We start from the raw sequence: 25,399 nt of genomic DNA, 5'->3' as shown, positions 1-25,399 counted from the left end.
AGAATAGTAGTAATGCATAAGCAAATTGAGTCAGCTCCTTCAGTGCCTTGCAAAGGAGTCTTTCTGTCAATTCTTGTTCTTTACATGCATTTATTTACTTTTCAGGTTTGATGATGAAAATGTTTCCAAAGTGTACATTTAAATAAAAAACACTACCCATTGAAGCACAGGTATGCTGAAAGATTACAACTGACTTCTGTATCTTACTGCAATATTGAAGAAATGCTACTTATTTACAAATATACACAAATCTAAGTGCATCTATTCATAAATTTATATGTACACTGATAACAGAATAAGATGATAAATGGTTATCACAAGACTGCTAATGCTCAATTGATTTTCTTATTATAATTTTAATTAGTTATTTAGCCAGTACTGTAGTAATTACAGCATTAACAATCCATTTTAGAAGCTATAAAATAATTTTCCAGAAAGATTAAATTAATATTTATATAGTTGAAATGTTAATCTGTATTTCCATGTTTATCACATTTTTAAGCTACTAGTAGAGTCTGAAATATTAAATCAGAAAGGCTATTGGCAAAAAACTAAAAATAGAAAAATACTCTTTTGACTCAACTCCAACTATACATTAATAGATTAGGACTATAATAAGGAGATTGTTATCATACCTTTGTTAGAAAGAAATATACCAGATTTATGCTCATCAAAAATACAGATTAGTTTCAAATATAGTGTAAATGATGATAAAAGGAGAATTGACAGCTAAACTCATTTAATAAAGTATGATTTGGAATTACCTATCAAGCCCCAGAGGAGAAAAAATTCCCCATGAGATAATAAAATTATTCTAAATTAAAAGACTGAATTTTGTGAAGAAAGATGATAAAAGCATCTCTACCTCAATACTACCTAGTAAACTTTTATTTTGAATGTATGGAGCTCTCTCTTACTGCTGTTTCAAAAATTTAATTGCATCAGAGGCAAATCCTGTCAAAATAGCTGAGTGTGTGTACATTCAATACCCCACTTCTTTTGCTCAAAGGTCATAAAAATACTATTCTAAGTACTAGGGGGCTAGAAGAGTGTTTAAAGCTTATTTCCTTTGTATTGTCTTATTTCTTAGGGAAATAGTCAGGGAAACTATAAAAAGTACAAGTATTTAATTCAGTAGCCATTTGGTTAAATTCTAATAAACAATCTTTATACATACACATTTATCTTCCTGACTAGGGAGAACTGGTGTAATACAACATGAAAAACACAAAACTACCTAAAAAGTCCTTCAGAAATACTCTCCTTTTGAACTTTTCTATGGTTCACAGGCAGGCTGTGTAATCAACAACATTAATGAGTTCTCTTACAGCAGCAGTGAAAAGTGGCTGACCATATATGCTGGAAGGGCTAGAAACACTAAATACTGCATGTTTCTATTGCTGCATTCAATCACAACACTTACTGACACTTCTGAAAGCAAAATGTAAAACATTTTGGACTTCTCCCATGATACACAGATCAAATGTACTTGGACTGGAGAGAAGCTTTTCACCTCACCTTGAAACTGATAATCAAGAATTTTTTGTTTTCAGCTGGTGTAATACCAACTGCAGAAAATAACTCCTGCTGATCAAATTTTACTCTCAGTAGCAGATGTGTGACTTAAAGGTCTTTACATTTTGACTTCAGCTGTTCTCAGACAAGAGGCTCTTATCTTCCAGTGCAACTGCACAGATATAGCTAAAGGCAAGGTTTTCTCAAAGCAGTACCAAAAATTCTACAGAGTCCCTTGACTTTTATTTTCTGTACATTGGCTGTATAATAATGCCTAAGCCAAAACATTAAAATGGTTGCATTTATAATTGTACAACTGTAAATAATTACAAAATTTATATACATAATGATTCAGACAGTTGCAAACACAAGTAATGATGGCGTCTCTGTCTTCTGTTATCAGGACAAGTTCTCTTACAAGCAGTAAACCATCACAACTGTATTGCAGGATAACCTACAGGTCCTTTTTTTAGTCTCATCAGTGTGGATCTCCTCCAAATATAACTTTATATTATTTGTTATTTGACATCATGACTTTGTCTCCCAGCCTTCAGAACATGGGTTAGAAAATGTGGCAAGAATGATATAAGAATCACTTATTGACAGAATTTGCTATGTGGGTCTCAAGTCACAGAAACGCCTCCTTTTAAGTAAAGGAAATTGAATTAAAGCTTTTGAGACTACACGCTCAGTAAGTGAACCACATGAGGAATAAGAATCCTTCATTAGAAAAACCTAGAAGACAATAACATAACCCATCTCAAGATGATTCTCTCTTGCTATCTAGAGACGCTCAGGCTAAATGAGAATACATAACAACATACGGTATTTTCCTATTAATTATAAAAAGCTTTGCTTCACTTGGCTTTCTCAAGAAACTTTGATATGTGCTTCCAGTTTGGGGTCATCTTCCTTCATACACAAGAGCTGCATATTCATGCAGGAAAAAGTTCATAAAGCCTATTGATATTCAGTCACTTTAATTGTGACAAAATGTCAGGAGAATACAGTATAGCCATCAAACCATATCCTGTATTCTAGTGGAAAAATTACAAGGTTGCTTTCAGTACATTCAAATATGCTGTCTATTGACAAGAGCTGAAAGATTTCCTCCCTTCCTCCCGTTCTCTCTAGCTCAAGCATCCCACAGTTATAGGTTTCAAGTCTGAATGCCTAAAGTCCTCTGTATCTTCATTTCTCGGAAGACTACAACTACACCATACCTTTGCATCATCACTGGGACAATCCATTCCTTGGGGGTAAAAAAAAAAAAAAAAAAAAGCAAAGATACTGTACAATAAGATACACAGACAATAATTATAAATTCTCAACCTGCTCACATAGATTCCAGCCTGGTACTTGGAGGGAAGGAGGGAACTCACACTTTAAGCTACTTGTTTTATTTTATAAAATAAAGTAGAATAAATGCTAAAAATATTGAGGCAAGGTTTTGTGAGTGAACATCAGTGTAATAAGTTAAAGTCTTGAACACAGCACCTTATGTGGTCCCAAAAAAGCTACCTTTTCTACTGCATTAATTTCATCACGTCTCAAAATGGAAGTACAGCTACTCATTCATTAACAAACACAACCTAATCAGGTTATTCGGTAGCACTCTACCTTCCTAATATAATTCTAATTGTCAGATTGGTCTACACTAAAAATATACTAGAATATATCCAGTTTATTGATAGATTCATAGCCTTAAAATACTACATTTTATTCAGGACATTTACAGTGGGAGTATGCATCATTTCAATTTTAAGAAAGGTGTCTGATTTTGGAAACCCCTTAAAGTAGACTAGCTACTCAAAATAGGCTGCTTACCTTACTTATGCTGCTTCAGACTGACAATTTTTCAATTCAACCTAGGACTTGCATGTATATAAGGAATATTTACCACCATGGGACTTTCTGGCCCTGACTCCTAATTCCAAAAACTTCTTAACCATAAATTACTATGAAATAACAACGACAGTAATTATTTGTTCTTCCCTGGGGCATTTACTGTCAAGGCCAAGCTGAAGACGGACACATCCACAAGAGGCACACAAACATCCAGCAGGTGCCTTCCTGCAAAATGACAGCACTAAAATAGATGGAACTCCACCCTATGCTGTAAAAGTCAGATCATCTTTAGTCTCTTATCAGCATGTAAAAAAATAAATAAATAATATTTTCTAAATTCTAAGATATCTAACCTACATGTGAAAAATTAAGTTGAAAATTCAGTTCAACCAAGCACTGCATAGACATACTGTAAAAACAAAAAGTCACTGTCCCAAAGCACCCTCAGTTTAGGATGAAGTATCACAGGAGTATGGTTTAGGAGAAAAAGGAAGAATGAAAAAAACAGGCAAACAAAACTGAATGTAGTAACAAAAAGAGACTAATACTCTTAAAATGAGCAATAGTCAGCTAGTTAAGGAAATCAACACGTTAAATCCCAGTTGTTACCATAATTTCAGCAATTTCAATAAGTTTGGGCAATAGTGGTAGCATACAGGCATTGCTGTGTCTCCTCATTTTGTCTGTGTCCTCCAGCATACAAGGTACTGTGTTGCACAAACACAGAGGTTCCACTAACCCCTAGTATTCTAATTTTTCATTCACTCCTTGCTTGATTCTATAAGTAGACAGTCTCTCCCTCCCTATTATATCTTTTCCCATTATCTGTAAAAACTTTTATTTGTCAAATTATCAGTCAAAATACTGTACAATGGAAAAACTGGATACCACATAAACAATGTAAGATAATATCAACATTACTAATTAAAGCTAGTACATTTTTAGGCATCCGTGATGCTAAAAAATAGTAAGCTGCAAGGAAAGGCAAGTATGCATTGCCACTTAATAGAAAAAATTCTCCTTTCACAACCCAGTCCTAAAGTTTACTCAAATCATATAATCAGATGATTCTTTATTTCTGTCAAGAATATAGAAAAATTAAAGAAAATAGAAAAGCTTATTTGAAAATTCCAGGCTGTAGATAAAGACGTGAAATGCATGTTAAATGACAGTTTCTTTAGATTTTCATTTAAGGAATAGAATATGTTCTTTTTCCCTGATCATTTACTGCTTGACTTTCTTTTCATTGGCCTTTAGAGCCACACTACCTGAAGGGTCGGGTTCATGAAAGTGTAGAACAGATATTCTCATCTTTTGCATTTATTTCCATATGAATGGAAACCCAGACATTTACAACTTATCAAAAAACCCCAATTCCAAACTGTGAAAGTAGAAAAAACTAACCTGACATTTGCATGTATCTGAAATTGCCAGAAACATTAATATGCCAGTGTATTTTCATGAGGAGAATAATCTTTAGCACCAAAGCTCTGGGTTTTATTGCAGTTGGGTTTTCAAAGCTAGCATGCAATGCATGTGTATTTGAAAACTAAGGCATCATCTGATTCTATATTGGTGGCATTAATTTTTTCAAGGTAATGTCAATACCACTCAAACTCAGAGTTTCTACAGGCCTAAAAGCTCACACTTTTAATAAAAGGTAATAAATACTATATAAAACAAGCCCAAAAATGTAAGTATCAGAGCACAAACCAAATAAAAAAATACTGTACAAAAAGTTTGATTTGATATGGAGAATATAAGGAATTATTATAGTTGTCTCCAAGGTCACAAGCCTCACTATTCTACCCTGATATTTGTATAAACACTTTTACAACAATATTTCCACATAATTTCTAAAAACAAATAATAAACCTCATCTGCATCAATTTCTTATCAACCTCCTTCATCCACCACCCAATAGCTAGACTGCCTTTGACAAAGGTGTTTATAAGAGGAGGTGTTCATAAGGTGTTTATAAGAGGAGGAATGACTGGAAAAGCTGCTCCCCCTACTGTCATCTACACTCTCTATCTTCTTTTATAAGACTTTATTCACCAAGACATCGGACCAGATAGATGTGTTGTGGGGCAGCCACTGACGGGACAGCCCAGAAAACAGAGAGCACAAGCAGCACCTTCTAAACAGTCTTCTCCCCCAGCTCACTCCATTGGAAGAATACTCATAACACCCGGACCTATGTCAACCCCTTCAGTTTAACTTATAGATTGCCCTTTTCTATCAAGGCAGGTTGGTGTACTGCACGTGGAAACAGTGAACTCTAAATCATAAGATGGGAAGCTCGGGAAAGATAGCAGCCAGCAGATCTGGAGAAATCTGATAAATATTCATCAGCAAAGTGACTATATGAGAAAAAATGTTTAAGTAAAATCAGAGTATTATGTTGTATTTAGGTACCAGCTCATGTTCTGCTTTCTGGACCTTCTTTTAAACAAATCAACAAGCAAACTACATTCAATGAAGAATTTTAAGAAACACTAAAATGCTTCCTCTAGAAGAGACAGTATGTCTTCGTTCCAAACAACATTAGAGGCAATTCAACCAATTCAATTCTTGTCTGAAGAGTCAGTCTCATTTAAGGGCCTCATTCAGACAAAATATGGTTTGGAAAATTTTCAGTCTTTAAAAGAAATCTGCATTGTTGCCTTAAAAACAAAGCTATTGAGGAACCTCCTTTTCTAAGTTTTGGATGCTATTAACTGCTATTAATATTGTAATAATAATTGTAATAATAACTTATTATTATTTGTTATTAAGACTACTTCTTTTCAAATCCAATTAAATAATGCTCTCCAAGAGGCAACACAAAAGACTGTGGACTTCAATGGCTCTGCAATAACTTTGGCAGATTGGTAAATCTTTGCCTGATAAATTGAATTTAGGTTGTTCTCAACAAAGTTAACAGCTACAAATATCTTACTTTAATGTAGCCCCAGGGCCCAAGTTTTGTCACAGACTGCATGCATACACATAAACTAGCAACTGATGGGGATTGTAACTCTCACCTGCTGTGACTAGACACATTTGGGTCTGTTACTTTTTTAGTTTTGGGTTGTTTGGTGAGTTAAAAAACCCAAACAAACAAACAGGAAAAAAAATTAACCAACATGCTGTCTCTTGGAAAAAAAAATGTTCAGTCAAAAATTGAAATGAAAATTTTCTACAGAAAGCCTGCCAAAAATCATTGGAAAGATTCCCACTGTTATCTAGAGGTCTGAGTAATTACACCTTTAGAGTATAACCATAGTATTTTAATGTAAATCCAAGCACAGCTTAAACAACAAGATTGCCAATAATATTCCACCTCTTTAAAAAATTCATGTGCAGCTACTGATTTGATTTTGAGAAACATGATGTTAGAAACACTCGTGGCACATGCCTACAGCACTTATCAGGATGCATTTGCAGATACAGTACCAAAATTTTCACAGTGTGTCTTGCAAATATAACAAATGGTACCTGCCCCTTCAATCACTAGCTATGTTATTAAATGGTAAAAATCTTAAACACCGTTAAAAAACACACAGAGAAATAAATTTTCAAGTCTAAAAATTGGTAGGGGCGGGAGGGCAGTTTACCATGAAGAACTACCGACCCTCTATTATTTTTCTTTACTGGAACCCTCATGATTCAAGTGGTGTACTTCTAGGAATATGGTGTCCACATTCCCAAACACACACTCCAATAAATAAGGAAGAAGCAAAATTGGAGTTCAGCCTACCAAAAATACACTGACAACCAGTATCTCACAGAAACACAGAATATGCTGAGTTGGAAGGGACCCACAAGGATCATCATCAGGTCCAACTCCTCCAGGAGCACAGGACCATCCCCAAAAATCACACCACGTGCCTGAGAATATTGTCCAAACACTTCTTGAGCTCTGTCAGGCTTGGTGCTGTGACCTTCCCTGGGGAGCCTGTTCTGGTGCCCAGCCACCTTCTGGGTGAAGAACCTTCTCCTGATACTCAACCTGAACCTCCCCTGACACAACTTCAGGCCATTCCCTCAGGTCCTGCCACTAGTCACCACAGAGACAAGATCAGTGTCCGCCTCTCCTTTTCCTCTCACAAGGATCTCATGATAGAAAGAAACAAGTACTTTCTGAAAATATTAAATAGCAGCAATGGACTTATTTTCCCCCTAATGAGGCATCAGTTGTTGCTTTATTATGAAAAATACTAAGAGAATAAAATAAAGATAGGAAAGAAAAAAAGATCATATAGCATACATGTGCTGACTACCACACAGAAGAGTCTTTGGTTTCCCTGGGCAGCTGTCAGAGCAATCAACTTCAGTCACAGAAAACTCCTTTACAGGGGAGGAAAATAAAAATTAAGACCAGCACCCCTCAAACATATGTTTCATGGTTTCCCTTTTAGCTCCTTTGAAATTCTATTGTTACCCAGGCAAGCAGCACGGCCAGAGCTGAAAATTTAACAGTTTAAAATCTGCAACTCAACTTACCTTCATAATAAATTAATTCCTGGAACACACAACTTGGAGACTGTTATGCCAGCTGTTCTACATTACCAGAATGACAACTCCTCCTTTCATTCTAGTCGTGACATATCAAGATAACACAAGATTTCTGACAGATCAAATTTGGATCGGCCACAATTATTAGATACACGTTATGGAGGAATGACTTGGTTTGCTTTAATCCTTTGATGGAAATACACAGATAAGTAAAGCGCAAGAAAAAAGACTAACTATTGTTAAAGGTATTTTGCATCTCTTTTACTAGTTAATAGTTTGTTTATGGCAAAGCTAATCAAAAGCAAACAAAAACACTAGGGGAGAAGGGAGCAAAGCAGACATGCACTATTTTTGCTTATGAGGGACTAAAATGAACTCTGAGAGCTCCATAATCACTCTTTGGTACTTTTGGATTATAGATCCACTTAGCAATCTGGCTCTTGGGATCATTTTTGTTTATAATATTTACATACCATTTCAGCTCATTACAGTTGAACATGGGATGGCATGGAATATTGAACTCCTTTTTTGCAACAGATGCAAAAAAAATCTTGATGTAATATTAACTCCTAACAGACAGCTATAGCTCATGAGTGTTTCTTTCATGCATAATTTTGTTGTATTTTTTTTTGTATGTGTGTCAATTCTGAAAATCAGCTTGCATTACTAGTACATTTTTTAAGAACAAAGCTCCTCTGGATTTTGAACCAGAAGTCTCATTTTACAGCAGGACTGATGCTACTCCAAAGCAAATTGTAACCAGCTCCATCTGCTTTCAAAAAAGAACACAATCCCACTTGTCTACACTCACAAAAGAAAACATTAGGGAAATCCTGTAATTTTCTTCTATAAATTCTATCTTCCATTCCTCTGACTGATCCATTTGGTCATCTTAAAATTCTTCCTTTATGTGACCATTTGGAAATACATAGAGAAGTAGCATTGTAAAAAGTAGCCATGTTGCAGTACACAATGACAAGAAAGTGCCATCTACTTTATCTATCATCCAAATTGAACTAATTAAGAAAGTATTCCCCTGTCTAATGTACAGTCAAACAGGTTCCTGTATTCCTGAGGGTATATTTAGATTACTACTGGGAAACTAGGATTAAAAAAGGAGATACAATGAAGTAACAGCTAAGGTATGATAAATATTTTGGTAAGCATGACAAAGAAAAAGACTGTATATTCCTTCTTTTCTGTGCACAATCTTCTCCCCTCTCCCTCACACATATTTCTAAATGACATGTGTTTTTGTATAGGAGATCACATTCTACCAAGAAAGAGACACATTCATCTCTAGGGATTAAACACAAGGATGGAATCAAGGGATATTACAAGCAAACTGTAAGGTCTTTAAAGCAGACAGTCTTTTTTACTGTATTCCTACAGCAGCAGCAGAACTGTATCCTGATTCATGACTGAGACTCCACAATGCAAATAAATAGCCATGAGTGCAGTATATTTATTTTAAACACTAGGTAAATATATTTGACCTTCAATATGAGGATCTTCATGCTCCGAGAAAACTCAATGATAGATGATTCAGAAGATCTTTTAATTTTACAGATGAATAAAACTGAGTTTAAGCAACTTCCCTGAGGGTACAAAGAAAAATGACAGGGGGGATGGAAAGAAGAGAGGGGGGAGGGGAGAGACCTTCAGTCTTTTGCCTAAACCTTAACATACATAATCCTTCCTAAAAGTGATAATGCAGCAGCTACCACAAAACAATAAGAATATTTACATTATTAATAAGCTACTGCATAACACCTACAGATAGAAATGATGTTTCACAAAGCTGTAACTGCTCCGCTCTAGATACAGAGTATGTTCAGGCAAACTAAACTACCACCTTCCAAAACTGTGACTTAATACTGATCTGCTACCTTGTATTGGATTTGTGTGGTCAGATTTTGTTAGAGGGGGGCAGCAGGTCTACAGGGGTGGTTTGTGTTTGTGCATTGTAGCTCCCTTTGTTTCTCATTTACAATGTCATCAATAAATCCAAAGTCACCTGACCTCTGCAACCAAGCCAAAAATAGCACCTGCTAGAAATTATCCCTTCCAAATTACACATTATGGACACAGTGTTTACATCAGACAATTTCAAACAACAAAAAAATATTTTTGGCAGCTTCCCCCCAGTCCTCTTTTCTTGGTACAATGCCTCCACCATACTTACTAATGACTACTCAATGTCACGGACTTACCATGCAACTTACTAGTGGCATCAATGTAGTGATTCAGACAGGAGAGGAAGTTTAATCCATGTCAGTCAGATGGCACAGGGACCAACAGTAATTTAAGGCTACACCTCTTATATCAACAGCTAAGAGCAACAACTATGCTTCTGACTGAGGAGGAGAACACTGACAGGATCTATAAGATGAAGTAAGTAAACACACAAATTCCTCACCACCACCACCAAAAAAAATACAATGTCTACAATAATTTAAATCATATACTTACTACTACAATTGTTTTAAAAGACTCAAGAGTCCTCAGCTATGATTACTGTTCTAAGCACTGCACAAATGTGCACACAGGTACCCAGTGTGACAAAGACCTTGCACTACTGATAGTATTTTCCAGAAAATACAACAAATGGACTATGAAGAAAGAAAAATATTTTCAGATTCCATTACACTATAGATTTTCCTGCGTATTGTTGTCCACATTACATGTTTATATATAAGCACACTCTCAAAACACTTGTACACAAAAATATATACGCAGCTATGCTTGTTCATGCACGCATATTCCCACAGACAGTTATCTGCATGTTTGTACATGCACCTATACTTTAAAAAGTGATAAGCTGGGGTCAGTTGAGCACAGGAGAAGAGAACAAAAACAAAACAGAGGGCAACAAACATGCAACAAGGATAGAGGGAAGATGACAAGTAATGAGAACACTCCTGACAGAGAAAGGAGAAAACAACAGTAACAACAAAAGGAAAGGAGAAGCAGGCAAAAGAAATAATACCAGAAGTCCAACTAATAAAGACAGCCTGCTGATTTGCATTTAAAGTACAGGTTTATTTTTACATCAAAAATAATAAATGTTAAATTGGTAGAACAACTGTTTTGCTACAAACTTTTGATATATCCCTGTATTCTGGAGCTGTCCCTCACCCTGGTAAAATCTACATTTGGTCACTTAGGTAAAAGTGCCATTAAGAAACATTTCTGAGCCCAATACTGACAATTCTAGAAGACAGCAAGGACTTGTAATACCAAAAAAGTATAGGGATTTTGCATACGCCAGTCCCTACTGAGATAAAATTTTATTACACCTTAACACGTTACAAAAAGAATATTCCAAGGCTTGCTTAACTAACTGTAGAGTACCCTGAAGTAAAAAATAAAAAAAAAAACCCAACCACAAAAATCGCAACAACAAAACTCACAAGACCTAGATGTGAAATAGAGGAAGCATTGGTACTAAACTCAGTAGCTCTATGAGCTTTTTATTCTCTTCTAGCAAAGAAGCTTTTCTCATTTACCTGCAGGAAACAGAGCGTAACTATGTTACTTTGTGCATATACATATTTAAATCAAAATTGATATATATGTGCTTGCCAGTAACTAGCTGTGAAAGGAAGGAAGAAAACGATAACCATTTCCAGAGTACTCTCCTGCTTTTGCATTCTTTTTACTTGAGCACTGGAGAACAGCCAACATCTGTACCTAACCATTAGAAAGATAAAAATAAAGCATCTTCCCAGTAGTATTCTTTTATTGGACCACAGCATGAATGCACCTTGGCACTTCAGGTTAAGCTGTAATAAAGCATAGGCTTCCATTCTGGTACAATACCCAGACTCTAGAGATTCCTATTCAAGGGCTGTGTGCACTTTGATGTTAACATAACAAACTAACGCAACCTTCACAGTATACCTTGTCCCTACTTTTGAGGTTTGGGAGGGTTTTCACATGTATTTCTTTCAGTAAGGACACAAAAATCCTACGAAAAAACTCATTTGTAGAAGCTGGGTTTTACATTTTTTGTGCATCATTTCTGTGTTCACACAAGCCTTTCTCATTTTCTCTATTCAGAGTGTGTATTTACATATTGTATGTAAGTAAACAAGAACTGGTTTAATTTGGGACTACTAATTGTTGTTGGCAATTACTCAGTGTTCCACCAGATTATTTTATTCAGAAGCTAAAAGCCACAGTACCAGGCAAGGTTGTCCTGTCATGTATTGCTTTAGGGTGCCTACCTAGAATGAGTTTAAAAGGTTATTAACTCTGTTCTGTAAGCAGACACATAACACAGTTTCACAAGAAAATTCTTGCTGTAATGTTTATAAAATGCAATCTTAAAAAGGTTTTTATATCCCTCCCACAAAGGCACACTGCAGTACAACCCCTCATTTGTTTACTTCTGATACTGCAGCAGCAGCAGATGCTTCTTCCAATTTCAAAAATTAGCCTTCCAGCGAACTTAGAGAAGCAAACAGTAGGACTTCCTCATGTGACATACAGATTCAACAACACTTACAATGCATTACTTGTACTGCAAGACAGCAGAGATAATTAGAAAGCTGCAGAGTCCTTGACCTGAATTTAGGATCCACTTAAATCTCAAGGAAACATTGCAGAGTGATTTCAAGAAACTAGCTCGATGCAAATATGGTAAAAATAACAACAGTAGCAGCAGGTTTTCCCAAATACTTTGTAAACAAAGCAGTACTTTTCACTTAAAGCAGAAAAATTATCAAAGTGAAAAAAGCTTTAGTTGCATCCATGTCAACCTTGCTCTAGTGATTTTTTTGTCTTTCAGAGATTCAAATCTAGTCCTCCAAGCAGGAGGTTCAGGTGATTTTTACTTACTTCTTCCAACATTTTGGGAGGAATTTCTGGCTATTCTTTTATTAGTCTTTATTATATGAAGCATGTTCAACATAGTGAAGAATTCCATAGGAAGTGCAAGTTCAAGGGAAGGGGAACATGAAAACAGGCATTTCCTCTAAATGCATGGTTTGATAAAGGATAATTAATAAAATTTAGGAATATACTTTCAAAATCAGCAAGCAGGATAACTGAGTGCAAATGCACTCATTATGGAACTAGTCACAAAGAGGAGATTTCAAACAGCAGAAACCTCAAAGCACCTTTTGAAGGTAGGATCTTCATGAAAACTGGGTGATAAAATTCCCGAAACAATGTCACAGTGCAAGCAAAGGGATCAGCTAGAAGGCTAAGTTCAGATTCTCCATGTATAGTGTCATCTCCAAGTGCTTCTCAAGCTTATGCTCCTTCTTAGAAGACAAAAGATAGGACAAGATTGCAGATTACTTCAGCATTTCATGCTTGAAGTTCATAACATTTTCCCAGGCAATGATTTCAGGACAAAACCAGACAAACAAACATTATTGAGAACAGTTTGAAAAACAACAATGCTAAGAGCAGGAAAATACTAAATAACAATTCATGTGATTTCCTTGCTTTGTAGTGCCACTGTAGAGAAACAACAACAACAACAAAAGAAAGCTTCATTTACTTGCTTAGCTATTTATTATCACTTAAAATTTTCTTTGTATTGAGGCTAATAAAAGCTTTGTTTAAAAAAAGTAGGAGCAAAAGCAATCAAAAAACAGAATTCATAGTGTAAAGTCTTTTCTACTTGACATATTTAAACCTTGCAGGTAGTTTGTAACCACCAAGGTGTCCTAGGGAATCCTGTATAATCATGAGATACTAATTTCATTCATTTCAATGTTTTCTGCTTCTTATCCACTGCATCTCATCCTACATCAGAGAAGACTATTTGAGACAAGACACTTAAACCTACCTTTGCTATGTAACTGGTAGAGATTGGAAACTGTCTTTAGCACTAAGTGAAGACCAAGGCCAGTCAGTATGTTTATTTTTTCAGTGGGGAGAAGGAGGGAAGTAATCAACCCAAGTGAGAAGCCACCTTCTTCTCTCACTCAACCCTGTAGTGCATATCCCAAGCCATGCTGTGTGCATACAGATAGTATTCATTTCAGCTATCTGATTACACAAAAATCTGCCAGCAGTAACAGCTGCAAAGCAGCTGATCACCTTCCAACCAGGCAGTGATGACACTGTGCAACTTTTACTCGGTATTCCTCAATAAAACCAAGTTTTATTCAGTTATCAGATACACATTAACAGCAACAACTATAAGATAAATCTGATAGCAATTGAGAAGGAAAGCAACCATCTACAAAACCAAGGCATACAAACAAAATATTAAAAAAAAATCAGCTAGTCAGTATCATTTTAAGAAAAGAATTCATTTAATCAGTATTTAATTTCTTAGCTGTTTTGGTGCAGCACTGGGACAAAATATTTCTCTATAATTAAGTCTTTCTTGCAAATAGTGTCTTGGGGAAGGCAATGAAAAAGTATAAAAGAGAAACATGTACTACCTTATTTACATCATTGTTCTCCAAAAGGAAGAAAAAGCCCTGTAATATGCAGCAGAGTACATGAGTTTACTTTATAAATTATTAAATATTGATTCAAATTCCATAAAATTATATTTAACTTCATTTATTAAGACTGCAAAGGTTGTGTGGTTTGGGTTTTGGTTTTTCTTTTTTTTTTTATTTGAACTTCCCTAGCAGTGTGCACAGAACAATTGCAGAAAGTGAGAAGAGTCAGGTGGTGGGGCCCCAGGGAGGTTTGATAGACAGGGAGACAATTTAAGTCTTTTTAGCAAAACTTTTGAAACAGAAAACACATGGAATATGGAGGGAGAAAGTTTAAGGGAAGGATGACAGAGGTAATATATGGCAAGCTGATATAGAAAAGCAACTGTAGTTTTATCCCTACAGCCCATTTCTTCTTATCAGCTGTATTGGTTCTTCTTATCTGTGCCTAATTCTAGGGTATCAAAGTAAAAAAGCAAAAATATCTTCCCTCAGCCCTGATGACCCTCACCATTCCCCTGCTGCACTATTTTCGGTTAAAACACTTACATGTCCTGAAAAATACCCCACAAAACCCCTGTCATTTGTTGTGCAATATGGAATAACAGTGAACATTGGGCCTAATGAATCTCTGATTCTTCAGCAGTTCTGCAGACCTCTGTTGTTTGCAAAGCATCCCCTGACAGACAGATGAGCAGATGGACAAGAACTGCACAAAATATACATGTATATTTACATATGTGTAGGAATGACTGGGGCATATGAGGAGAACGGATAGAAAACTCAGAGCAGCCTCAGAGAAATAAAATGGGAGACATCAACCTTTTCATTCACATAACAAGCAACATCATTCAGATTCTAAGTTTTCAAATGAAAATGCACTATTAAACAAGAATAGCAACAACTCTGGCCTGTCCAAGATTTCATGCCATTTTTCAAGACAGTTGTTGGAAGACTACAGATTAAGCCTTAAAAAATGAAAACGGAGGTGTGAAAATGGGGAGCACAGACACAGCAGTAGTAGAGTGTTCATGAGAATAAATTATGCTTCTGGCCCAACTACCTCATGAGGACGACATCTGATTTTCCTGAAATGCTGTCCCGTGCACTGAATATTGACTAGGACAAAGCAGACAGGGGATAGAGGAACCATGTGATGTACTTGCTGATTATTCCTGTTATATCTGTCCCTTCTAAACCTTCTCTCTTGATTTTTTTGTTCTAAAGAATTATGTATCAAGACTGCCTGATGCTTTCAACAGTAAACTATTATTTTACCCTATCAATCAAAACCTGACTGATTATTAGACTTCTAATTAATCTCCAAATGGATACCAGGGAGATCAGCAAAACATCTTAACACTAGACAAGGCTTGCTTGCCATTCCTGCTAATTAGTTATATTTAATTATTGTCCAGTAATAGAGCCTTGGTGTCTATTTGAAAGTCCCTCCAGGTACAGTGGCTCACCTTCCTCCCAAAAGAAAGACAAGAAAACAATGTCATTTGTTCTGAAAACAACAGTGATTGTTATACTTTCTCACATTTAGCTTCAAAGCATATATTTGTAGAGGAGGTGGTGCAGTGCTAAAATTTTTCCTGTTTTCATTTGGTTTGGATCTGTCTCTAAAGAGAAAAATCAAGGCCTTTTGTCAAGAGAGTTTAAAGGGAATGCGATGAAAAACTATGCCTGTGACCATTCTGGGTGTGCAGAATTCCAAGACATGGACAAGATGTGCAGAGGTACGAAGTCTCCTATTTTGGAAACAAGAAATTCTGCAAGAATGTAATTCCTACTGTGTTCTGCATAATGGATTTCAAATCCAGGCACATATCTTTTGTTGTGAGTCAGGATAGGGACTCAGAGGGCTTGTCAGAAACACCCTAGACACAGTGGAACAGAAAGCAGTACATTACTTGGCAGACAAAGCAGGTACACCAAACATTTAAGGCACAGAGTATTATTGTTACTGGGAGACATTTTGTACATTCCTGTGTTTCTGAAACAGTTTCACAGATTTACACATGATCAAGTACATAAACTATACTTGAGGGTACAGCCACCTGTGTTGTTTACTTATGTGCTGCCTCACAGGCATCTGCACGCCCACAGTGAACCACAGTCAGGCTCCCACCCCCAGGCTCCAGACTCAACAGGGCAGCAGCAGCAGCAGCATTCTAAGGCTTGGCTCTGCCTGCCTTGCAGCAAGCAGGTGTTTTTTGAAGATACAATGCAACCTGGATAGTCTGTCAAAGAAATGGCCACAATGGGACTTTTTTGTAAGGAAAAAATTAAAATTAAATGAGTGGAGTAGTGGGAAAATTTTGAATGTGCGTTTTGGAGATTGGCTAGCATAAACCATCTATGTGGCAGAAGATTACAAATTGCAACACTGATTTTGAAAACAGAAGAAACCTTCTGAATGATGAAATACAGATAGATAAGACAGCCCCTTTCAGGTTTTAAAATGGTAATTTTAGAGAAGTTGCCTAGATAAATCTGTTGTTCAAAAAGCTAGTTTGTGGCTCTCTCTGCCATGTGCTAAAATCATGAACTTGCACACCATACTGAAAATGGCAATGTATAGACCTGCTACTCATTGACATGTCTGTCCTAAAGCCTTAAGGTTTATCATACTGATTTAATAAGGAATTACAGTGTACTATGGAAAGGGCAAACGGATGCAGAGGCAGAGGATTTAACCTGAAATATCTACATGGATGAAGCAGTATGGCTGGCACATCAACCCTGGAGGAAGAAAAGGCTTCTTTTGGACAGAGTTACCATGGACACACGGTCCTTGGGCAGATAGAAATAATGGACAGCCCAGAACTACCTGTTCCAGCTCATTCCATGTTTCCTGAGGCTTTGCATCCAGACAGAAGAATTTGTAGAGAGAAGGCCTATGTCTGTTTTCTGTAAGAGGTCAAATTAATTAATTACAATAATCTTTCTAAAACCTTTTTTCTCTCTGCACTATTAGTCTGCCTCCTTCCTTTTCCCAACACTTCAGCTACAAAAAATCAGACTACTGCTTCCACATGGCTACCAAAAGCTCTAACTTCAGGACTAAGCTTCATCTTTTACTGTGAGCATCAGACCAGGGACACATGCCAGTCCCACAAATATAAGCAAGCCATTTCCAGAAATCAATAAAAACGTCATTGCATCTTGCAGCTACAGGAAGGATAAGGAACTGGACAGTCCTGGAGCCACAAGAAAAGTATGCACCTATTTAAAATGCAGGTGATCACATTTGATGGGTTTTGAGATAAGGAGTATATTTGAGTGCCATATATATTAGCAACATGAAAAATTATTTAAATATAGTTGTTTTGGCCTAAATTCAGGCCACAGAAAAATAACCCTATACTATTATCTATGTAGCATAGCTGTGAAATTATCAGAAAAGTTAAATCCCAATGCACAGTGTGCATTTTTAAAGCTACCTGAGAAGTCTTATATGGAGCTTTTTTTCTCAATTTGACTTTTTTCCTGAATTGCTCATGCAGAAAACAGTAATAATATATTCTGCAGCAACACAACAGTTGAGTCTTTTCAGAATACAATATTTCTTATTTATTGAAAGGACATAAGATATACAAGAAATTCAGCTTGACTCTTGCCTAGTGTGATCCAGGTAGTATGCAACTAAGGCACCCATGTCAGCCAGTAAGTCAGCCAGTATTTCCTGAAGCGGTAACATGCAAAATTATGTAAAAATTTGATTTAGAGACAGTGCAGCAAAAAGAGATAGCCAAATTACTACTACTTCTTATAAACCCTTCTTTTTCAAAAAATATTAGCCTTCTACACTGATATTAGCATATCAATGATATCCAATTGCTAACAAAGACCCCTGAATGAAACTAAAACTAACAAGACTTCTGTTTATTATCATCACATTTACTTCTTCAGCATCAACCACAGCACAAAAGCAGAGCCTTTGGTGGTCATTGCATAGTTCTACAGATGGATAAAATATCTACAGACTGGCTCAAAGAAAAGATTTGACCTTGAGGTATAACAGATCCTCTTTGAAACAAACCTTTCCCTCCTATACAATCCAAAGAGCTTGTGTCTAAGAGTGAATCTGCAGGTATTAGGCATAAAGGGAAAAAAATTCTTTTGAAATAAGAGGGGGGGTTGGAGGAAAAAGGGACTCTGGTTTCCAGAGTTTTTGAACCATAACAATGGTTCAAAAAACAGTTCACCAGATGGTGAGATTAATGCTAACATTTCTCAGCTTTTCTTTTGTGCCAAAGAAGAGTGGGAATTATGAAGTGGAGAAAATCCCATGTTTTAAACTGATTATCATTTATCATATACCTCTCTCCTCCATTACACAAAAAACGCTCAAAGGCCAAATATATTTTCTGCAATAATTTCATCATGTGTGTTATCACAGTATATTTCCTACAATTCTCTGCACTTTAGAGGGTTATTGGCTGTGACTGAATGAACACATACAAATCTCAGAGACACTAAAAGCAAGTATTTGATTTTATAAGTCTTACAATTGTTTTAGGTTGCCCATAAACTACACCAATTTCTACTTTTTCCCAAGTAAGATCAAAAATATTTAAACATTAGACAGAAACAGTCATACCAAAAATTAAAAAAAAAAAAATACCCAAGGCAGAAGTATATATTGTCAGTCTGTGTAATAATGAAGCACATAACCTGCACTTCAATACACTATTTGGACAGTCCCACTGAACCTATGCAATAACTCAAAGAGGCCAGTAAATCTCACTTCATGGCACTGTATGAAGCACACCATAGCCTCAGATGTTACATCAAAACATATTCCCTCTGCTGGCTGACAGTCAGTGCAAGCCTTACCTTAGAACCCAGGCAAAAAGAAAATTAGAGCGATTTGAACTTTTAATAAACTAGAGATTGAGAAAACCCACAAAACAAAGCAAGCAAAATAATTTTTTTCAGGAAAAATCCATTACTGTAATACCAAAAAAACAATAAAGCATTGGTCCTTCTATTATCCCCGAAAAGCTTAAGACATTAAATTGAGGTTTATGAAATAAGCATTAGAGATATTTCTAGAACATAGTACGATTAAAGAACATGAACTGAGAAGGTGAGATTTTTAGGACAGTCTGCTGCAGAAGTGGGATTTCTGAAAGAACTTCCCATACCACGGAAGCATGAATTTACATGCTTAAACTGCCTTAGATACTGAAGGATAGAAATGGAACAGTACATTATCCAGAACTATGTATAGGACGGAATGAGAAGGGTCTGCCCACGCATCACAGTCAAAAACAAAGGTCTCATCCTGTCTCAGGCTGATGCCAGATTTTTGCTTCAGGTCAGCAAGTCCAGGTTTTGATAGACAGTTTTCTAGAAAAATTCAGGGAGTTTTCTGTATTGCAATAGCGTGTGAGCACAGCAGGCTAATTTATCCTTGCAACATTCATTTCTAGCTCACTGAAAATCAAAGAGTCTGCAAGTCATTCAAATATAATTAAGTAATTAAAAACAATCTTACCTTCTTTTGATCTTCTAGTTTATGACTTACTGGATTCCTTCCATGTTTGTTCATCTCTGAAGATAAATCCATCACATTCACTCCTTGCCCTTCAAAATGAAATTGGTTCAGCAATGCAGCAAACTAATCCAAAAAACAGGGGCTACAAACACAGAAACATGGTGCTTTTTTCCATCACACACCATCTCTGAACATCAATGACTTGGAGAAATGACTAAGAAATGCATCGACTGAGCTGAGGAAAACTTTGCAGTTCACTCTTGAGACTTTCCAAATCACCATAGCGTTTTAAAAGCTGATGCTTAAGAAGAGAAATATTCATCCACCTCTTTTAACTCCCAACTGTTATCTGTATAGTTCTTCACAGGTTTCCATTTTACAGGAGGTTACATCCTGACTGTGAATCTGTTGAGATAAAAGAAAAATTATCAAGATTGATTTACAATTTTCTGTCACTCTTTATAACTGATTATCTGTCTTCATTAGTGTGCGTGGATTTTGTGTGATTTTCGCTATGGCGGTTTTGGTTTGGGGTGGGCTTTTTTTTGGTTTTGGTTGGTTAGTTTTGCTTTGGTTTTTCCATTTTGTTTGTTTTTGTTAAGTGGCACTGGAGTTTCATTTAGTACTTGGCAGGATAAAGTAATGTATGATCCCAATCATTCCCCTCTACATCCCTGTAAGCACACAGAGTATTCACTAAAAACAGCTAGTGCATTCCAGCTATCAATGTAAAGGAAAAGTTATAGGAAAGAGAAATGCAAAGACTATTTGACTAAAATTCTGAAAACACTAAATTAAAAATGGACCAAAAAATCCTCCTTAAAATGCCAACTTCCATCTCTAAGCTTTCTTATTGTGATTCAGTTACAGATAGGAGAAAGGCACAAGGATGAGATACACCCAACAATGAGACAAAATCAAGAGATCAATATTGATACAAAGAAGCACTGATAGCATAGTACCCTGTGAGATACAATTTCTTCCCCAGACTAAAGTTACAACAAGAAATAAAACTGTAGTTATTCCCAACACCACAGTGTGAGGCACCTATTCTTATCCATATTTATCTTCACATACAATTGAACATGATAGCAATAAGGACTAATCAAGCAATAAGGACAAGTCTTTTACAAAAATACCTAGAAACAAACAGAAGATGCATGTGCCTTGGGAAATCACAGGAATATAAACAATTGTACACTAAACTACTATATGAAAGAACACATACCCAGATAGCTTGTTACCCAAACACTGAATTTTCCTTGCTATTCTAACTTTTGAGAATCGCCTCCTTCTGCAGATAAGCAGTGTATTACAAACACACTCACCAAAGGAAATTCAAATGCTTAGAGACCATTTTTCTATTCATTATTTAGAACATCCTGGGGAAAGTCACTGAAATATAAACAAGACTAAGGCATTAACTGCCCATAAAATAGGAAGTAGTCATTAAAACTATGCTGTTAAGGTCTTCCATAAATGTATGATTTTACTGGATTAAGAAGTAGATCAGATTCAGTAGTGTACTATAACCTTCCCAAGCACACATAGCTTTTCCCACCCTGTTTTCACTGAATCTGAAGCACAGCAGGACAGAGCCAGATATCACCCTCAGGTGTTCCCACCCCCTGTGATTTCCCCCATTTGACAGTTTCACAAATCCACAGAATGCACAAAACCATAATGCCAGGATGCAGAAAGATGAAACATGAGATACCGCTGCAGGGATCAACATCTGGATTCATGCTTACAACAGTTGTAAAGCCAAGGTAAGTCAAAACCAAGCTGTTAAAACCCAGCAGTTTCTCTGGTTCATTTCATGGTCAGACATGTGAATTATATTACTTCCCATGCCTGGCAATTATGTTACACTAGGCAATTAAGCTATTCTGTGGAACTGCATGGTGTTTTCAAGCCAAAGTTGGACAGAATGCAAATAATTTTGTTTGGACTGCCCTCATTACTTTTAACATGCAAAGCACAGGGTGGCAATTCTTGCTTGTTCCATTCAGCACATTGTTCCATGGTCCAGCCTTTTCAACATAAACAGCTGTAATTAAATGCTCTTTGCTGGCAATTTTTTTTTTTTTTTTACAGTGGAAACAAATTTATTATTCACTATTTTACACTGATATTTAACATACACACAATCACAGAATAAAGTATCCAGAGTCATAGATAGTGTAATGATCACAGACTAAATGACAGATTGTTAGTAGGTCACTTACAAATATAAAAGTCAAGGTGAGTTAGAGCTTTTTTACAATTTTATTCTTTTAACAGACACAAAAAAGTCATTCAATAACAATTTTTAATAATTTTGAGATACTTAAAGTAATATAGTCTTCCAAATGCATTTAACACTGCACGCACAGGTCTAAAGGAAGTGGAGCAAGCTATCCAAGCCAAGAACATCCTTAGACTTTCTTGCTAAATAACACTACAAGGAATATACTATGTGGAAATATTTGTGGTCAGGGTTGTTGGGGGGAGGTTAGTGACTTCCTCCTCCTCTAGAGAAACTATGGAAAGCATTCAGGGTGATGAAGCTTCTGGTTTAAGTACTTCAAACACTTGACTCAATTCAAGTGGACTTAAGTCAGGTGAAATGTGTCTGAAATTTCTTCTACATCACTGTGAGCTACAGGTTACTGATAGACTCATGGGGAACAACCCCGGAATATATTCTGAGAATTAACTAGAATTATCCTTTCTATACTGCCTTTATTGTCAACACAGATAGCTCTTGAAAAGTTTACACTGACAGTATTTTCAGAAAGCAACCAGAGTCCTCAAGCTCCCTGCATCTTCTTCTATGTTCTAGTAGTAGCAGTAGTAATAATAATATTTTCCTGTAAGTGGCACATTCATTAAATATTTCATGGAAGTTAACACAAATATCTTTACAGAGTCTGGATGTTGCAAATCAACCCGGTTGAGGAGAATGTTCAGGGAGGGTGAGTTGTAAGCAACTACTGTTTTAGTCAATTCTAATGGCTCTACAAAATCTATTAAGAAAAAGGTGCTGTAGGAAAACTTTAGATAACGAGTTTTTTTTCCCTGCGTTTATTTCCCATTGTCATTGGCCTTCAGATGTACTAAAACTCCATGACCACATAAGGTGCATTCTGATAGCTACCTGGGAGGCTTCACACCAAAACACTGCTCTGGAGTTGCTATCATTGGCAAGGGTGGGGACCAGGGCTATGTTAGAGACCCAACAGATTACTTTCTCTTCCAAAAATCTTCTTGTGCCCACATGGACATTCTCAATTTTTGCCATACCATTAAAGCAATTTTGAGGCAGGTCCAGGTATAAAACTATGACTGTAATTTGCACTTTTCAAATTTTCTTATTTGTGTACAGGTTATGTCTACTGAATTGCATCCTGAGTATTATCAACTGCACTTATAATGGTTTATGCTTAATAAGAGTTATATTTTTATTAAAGAATTTCTGGAAATCTATATAGAGAAATTATTTTCTGGGTATGCTGATAGGAAATGCCATGCAAATTTTAGAAGGACACAACAGCAATTTTCAGTACTAATACCTCATTATTAAAATAGAGCTTCTAGTTTATGTGCATAATAGATGTAGAATCTTGGGGCTGGGAGGGAGAACAAACTGGAGACAATACCCATTTACCTATTTCAAACACAACAGGGTGTATGCCAGGACCAAAAGCAAGTGCCATTTGTAAACCTCTGTGTACAGCTAAAGTAAATCCCAGATACAAACCAGCCTTTGTTTTTGCCCATCAGTGTTCCTAGGGATGACAGCATGGCTGAGAGAAATGGTGGGAGAGTATCAAGACAATATGACTCCCTTGAGATTGGCAACAGGGCACATCTTGGGCAGGGCATGCTCTGCCCCACTGTCCTTGACGTTGATAAGGCTCAGCACTAAGATTCTGCAAAATAATTCAGCTTCACATTGAAGATAGGCAGGCCAGGAATATCAGGGGTATAACTTCCATACTTCATATGATCCTATGAATCTTCTAGGTGATGTGGCACCCCAGTATGGCTCTAATAACTTACCCATAGCAATAGTTTTACAATGGCCTTAAAAAACGTTCAACCATGAAAGCTTCTTAACTTTCTTTGTAGTCTTTTCCCACAGGGAGAAAGCGTTAAGGCTCTCTCTGTATGGGTCTAACTTCAAACATTATGATCAGGCACACAAAGAGTTATCAGAAAAAGAAGATGATGTTGACTCTTGGAGGATTTGAGAGCAATTCCAGGGAACACTGCTTTTAGCCAGCATTCAGAATAAGAAGCCAATATCTGTTCTCTGCACACACATATGATAGAAGTGCCACAGAAAAGCGTGTCTGCACCAGATAAAAGAAGTCTGGGAAGGCAGCTGGTGAGCCAAAAACATATCTCTAAGCACTGAGGCTTGCCTACAGAATTATTTATTCTGATACAAAATTAATTCTACTCCAAACACATGCCTGATTCACAGCAATACGAAAAGCAGCAGTGTTTACAGCTCTTTCTAATCAATGTAATGGTTTTTACCTAGATAAAAAGTGACCCCATAAGGACAAGTCCAGAGATTATATTTCCCTTATTAAGTGCATGTATGGCTCAAACATTTTGTATTATGTCTGTAATAGGTGTCACTCTATCCTCTGCATTTCTTCATAGGGCAAAACCCCTCTTCAGCACAGACTGGTATGTGGAGCCACAGCATTATCAGTGAGGATAGAATTACAATTATTTGCATTGTTCCTGGCTCTAGTGAATCCATATTAAAACATTTATTTTCAGATTTGCATGGATTAAAGAAAAAGGTAAAGGGTGAGCTAATATTTACATCCTTGCAATGCTTTTCTGCTAAGCAGGATGCCAATTGCCTCAAAATCAAACTGAATGCGCAAATTAACACCTGTGCACATACCTAACTAGAAAAAATTAATTTAAAAATCATATATATATAAATACACATATTTATATGAGACTGTTCTATTCTCAGAAACCATTGTTATAAATGGTACAGCAACTCAAATCTTTTTTGTTTTCTCAAATCCTTTTTATCTTACATAGCAACCTCCATCAAGCAGGCTGAAGTCTCTACAGAATTTAGAGCTGCTATTACATGATAATTTTATTTCAGGTTTGGAACCAGTACCAGACAGAAATGCCTTCTCTCTTCGATCATCCAATTCCTTTGCCAGTGAGTATCAGAGATAAAGAAGCATAAGAAAGGGAATACAAAGTCTATTTTTAAGAGATAGTCCAGTCTAGCCTTTTAAAATGATGTCTCCTAAAGATTTGTTGTGAGGGATGACAGTTTCGTTGCACGCATAGTACTCAGCCAAGATCTGAGCATCAGACCTAAATGATATTTGGTTATCTTACCCAGCACTGCCCTGCTACATATGCAGTCTCTTAAGAGATTCATGAAACGTCTGCATTTCACTGTGCCTTACAGCACTTCTGCAGATATCCTGCAAAGGAAAAATTCCACCTTATATCAATTCCAACTCTAGTTTCAGTGGAATATTTCTCCATTTCTGTCCAAACTTGTTTTGAATGTTCCTCTGTACTACTAGAATAGATGAAAATAGTATGGTGTAGCTTTTACGTTTCTACTGTTTGGAAAACA

The 25,399-nt window shown here is 36.4% G+C and overlaps 1 protein-coding gene across 4 annotated transcripts in view; it reads right to left on the bottom strand.

Moving 5' to 3' along the window:
- Positions 1-25,399, bottom strand: part of NAV3 (neuron navigator 3) — a 515,975-nt gene that overhangs the window by 362,880 nt on the left and 127,696 nt on the right. For all 4 annotated transcript variants that reach the window (XM_068190278.1, XM_068190277.1, XM_068190279.1 and 1 more), the window contains 2 exons: positions 19,965-20,187; positions 19,783-19,871 (listed from right to left, as the gene is read on the bottom strand). In XM_068190278.1, the coding sequence (XP_068046379.1) occupies positions 19,783-19,871; positions 19,965-20,064 (189 nt within the window). In that variant the 5' untranslated portion in view covers positions 20,065-20,187. The remainder of the gene's footprint in view (positions 1-19,782; positions 19,872-19,964; positions 20,188-25,399) is intronic.

This window comes from Anomalospiza imberbis, chromosome 5 (assembly GCF_031753505.1).
Source record: "Anomalospiza imberbis isolate Cuckoo-Finch-1a 21T00152 chromosome 5, ASM3175350v1, whole genome shotgun sequence".
NCBI classification, from domain to species: domain Eukaryota; kingdom Metazoa; phylum Chordata; class Aves; order Passeriformes; family Viduidae; genus Anomalospiza; species Anomalospiza imberbis.
This window is presented reverse-complemented; position numbering and strand designations above follow the sequence as displayed.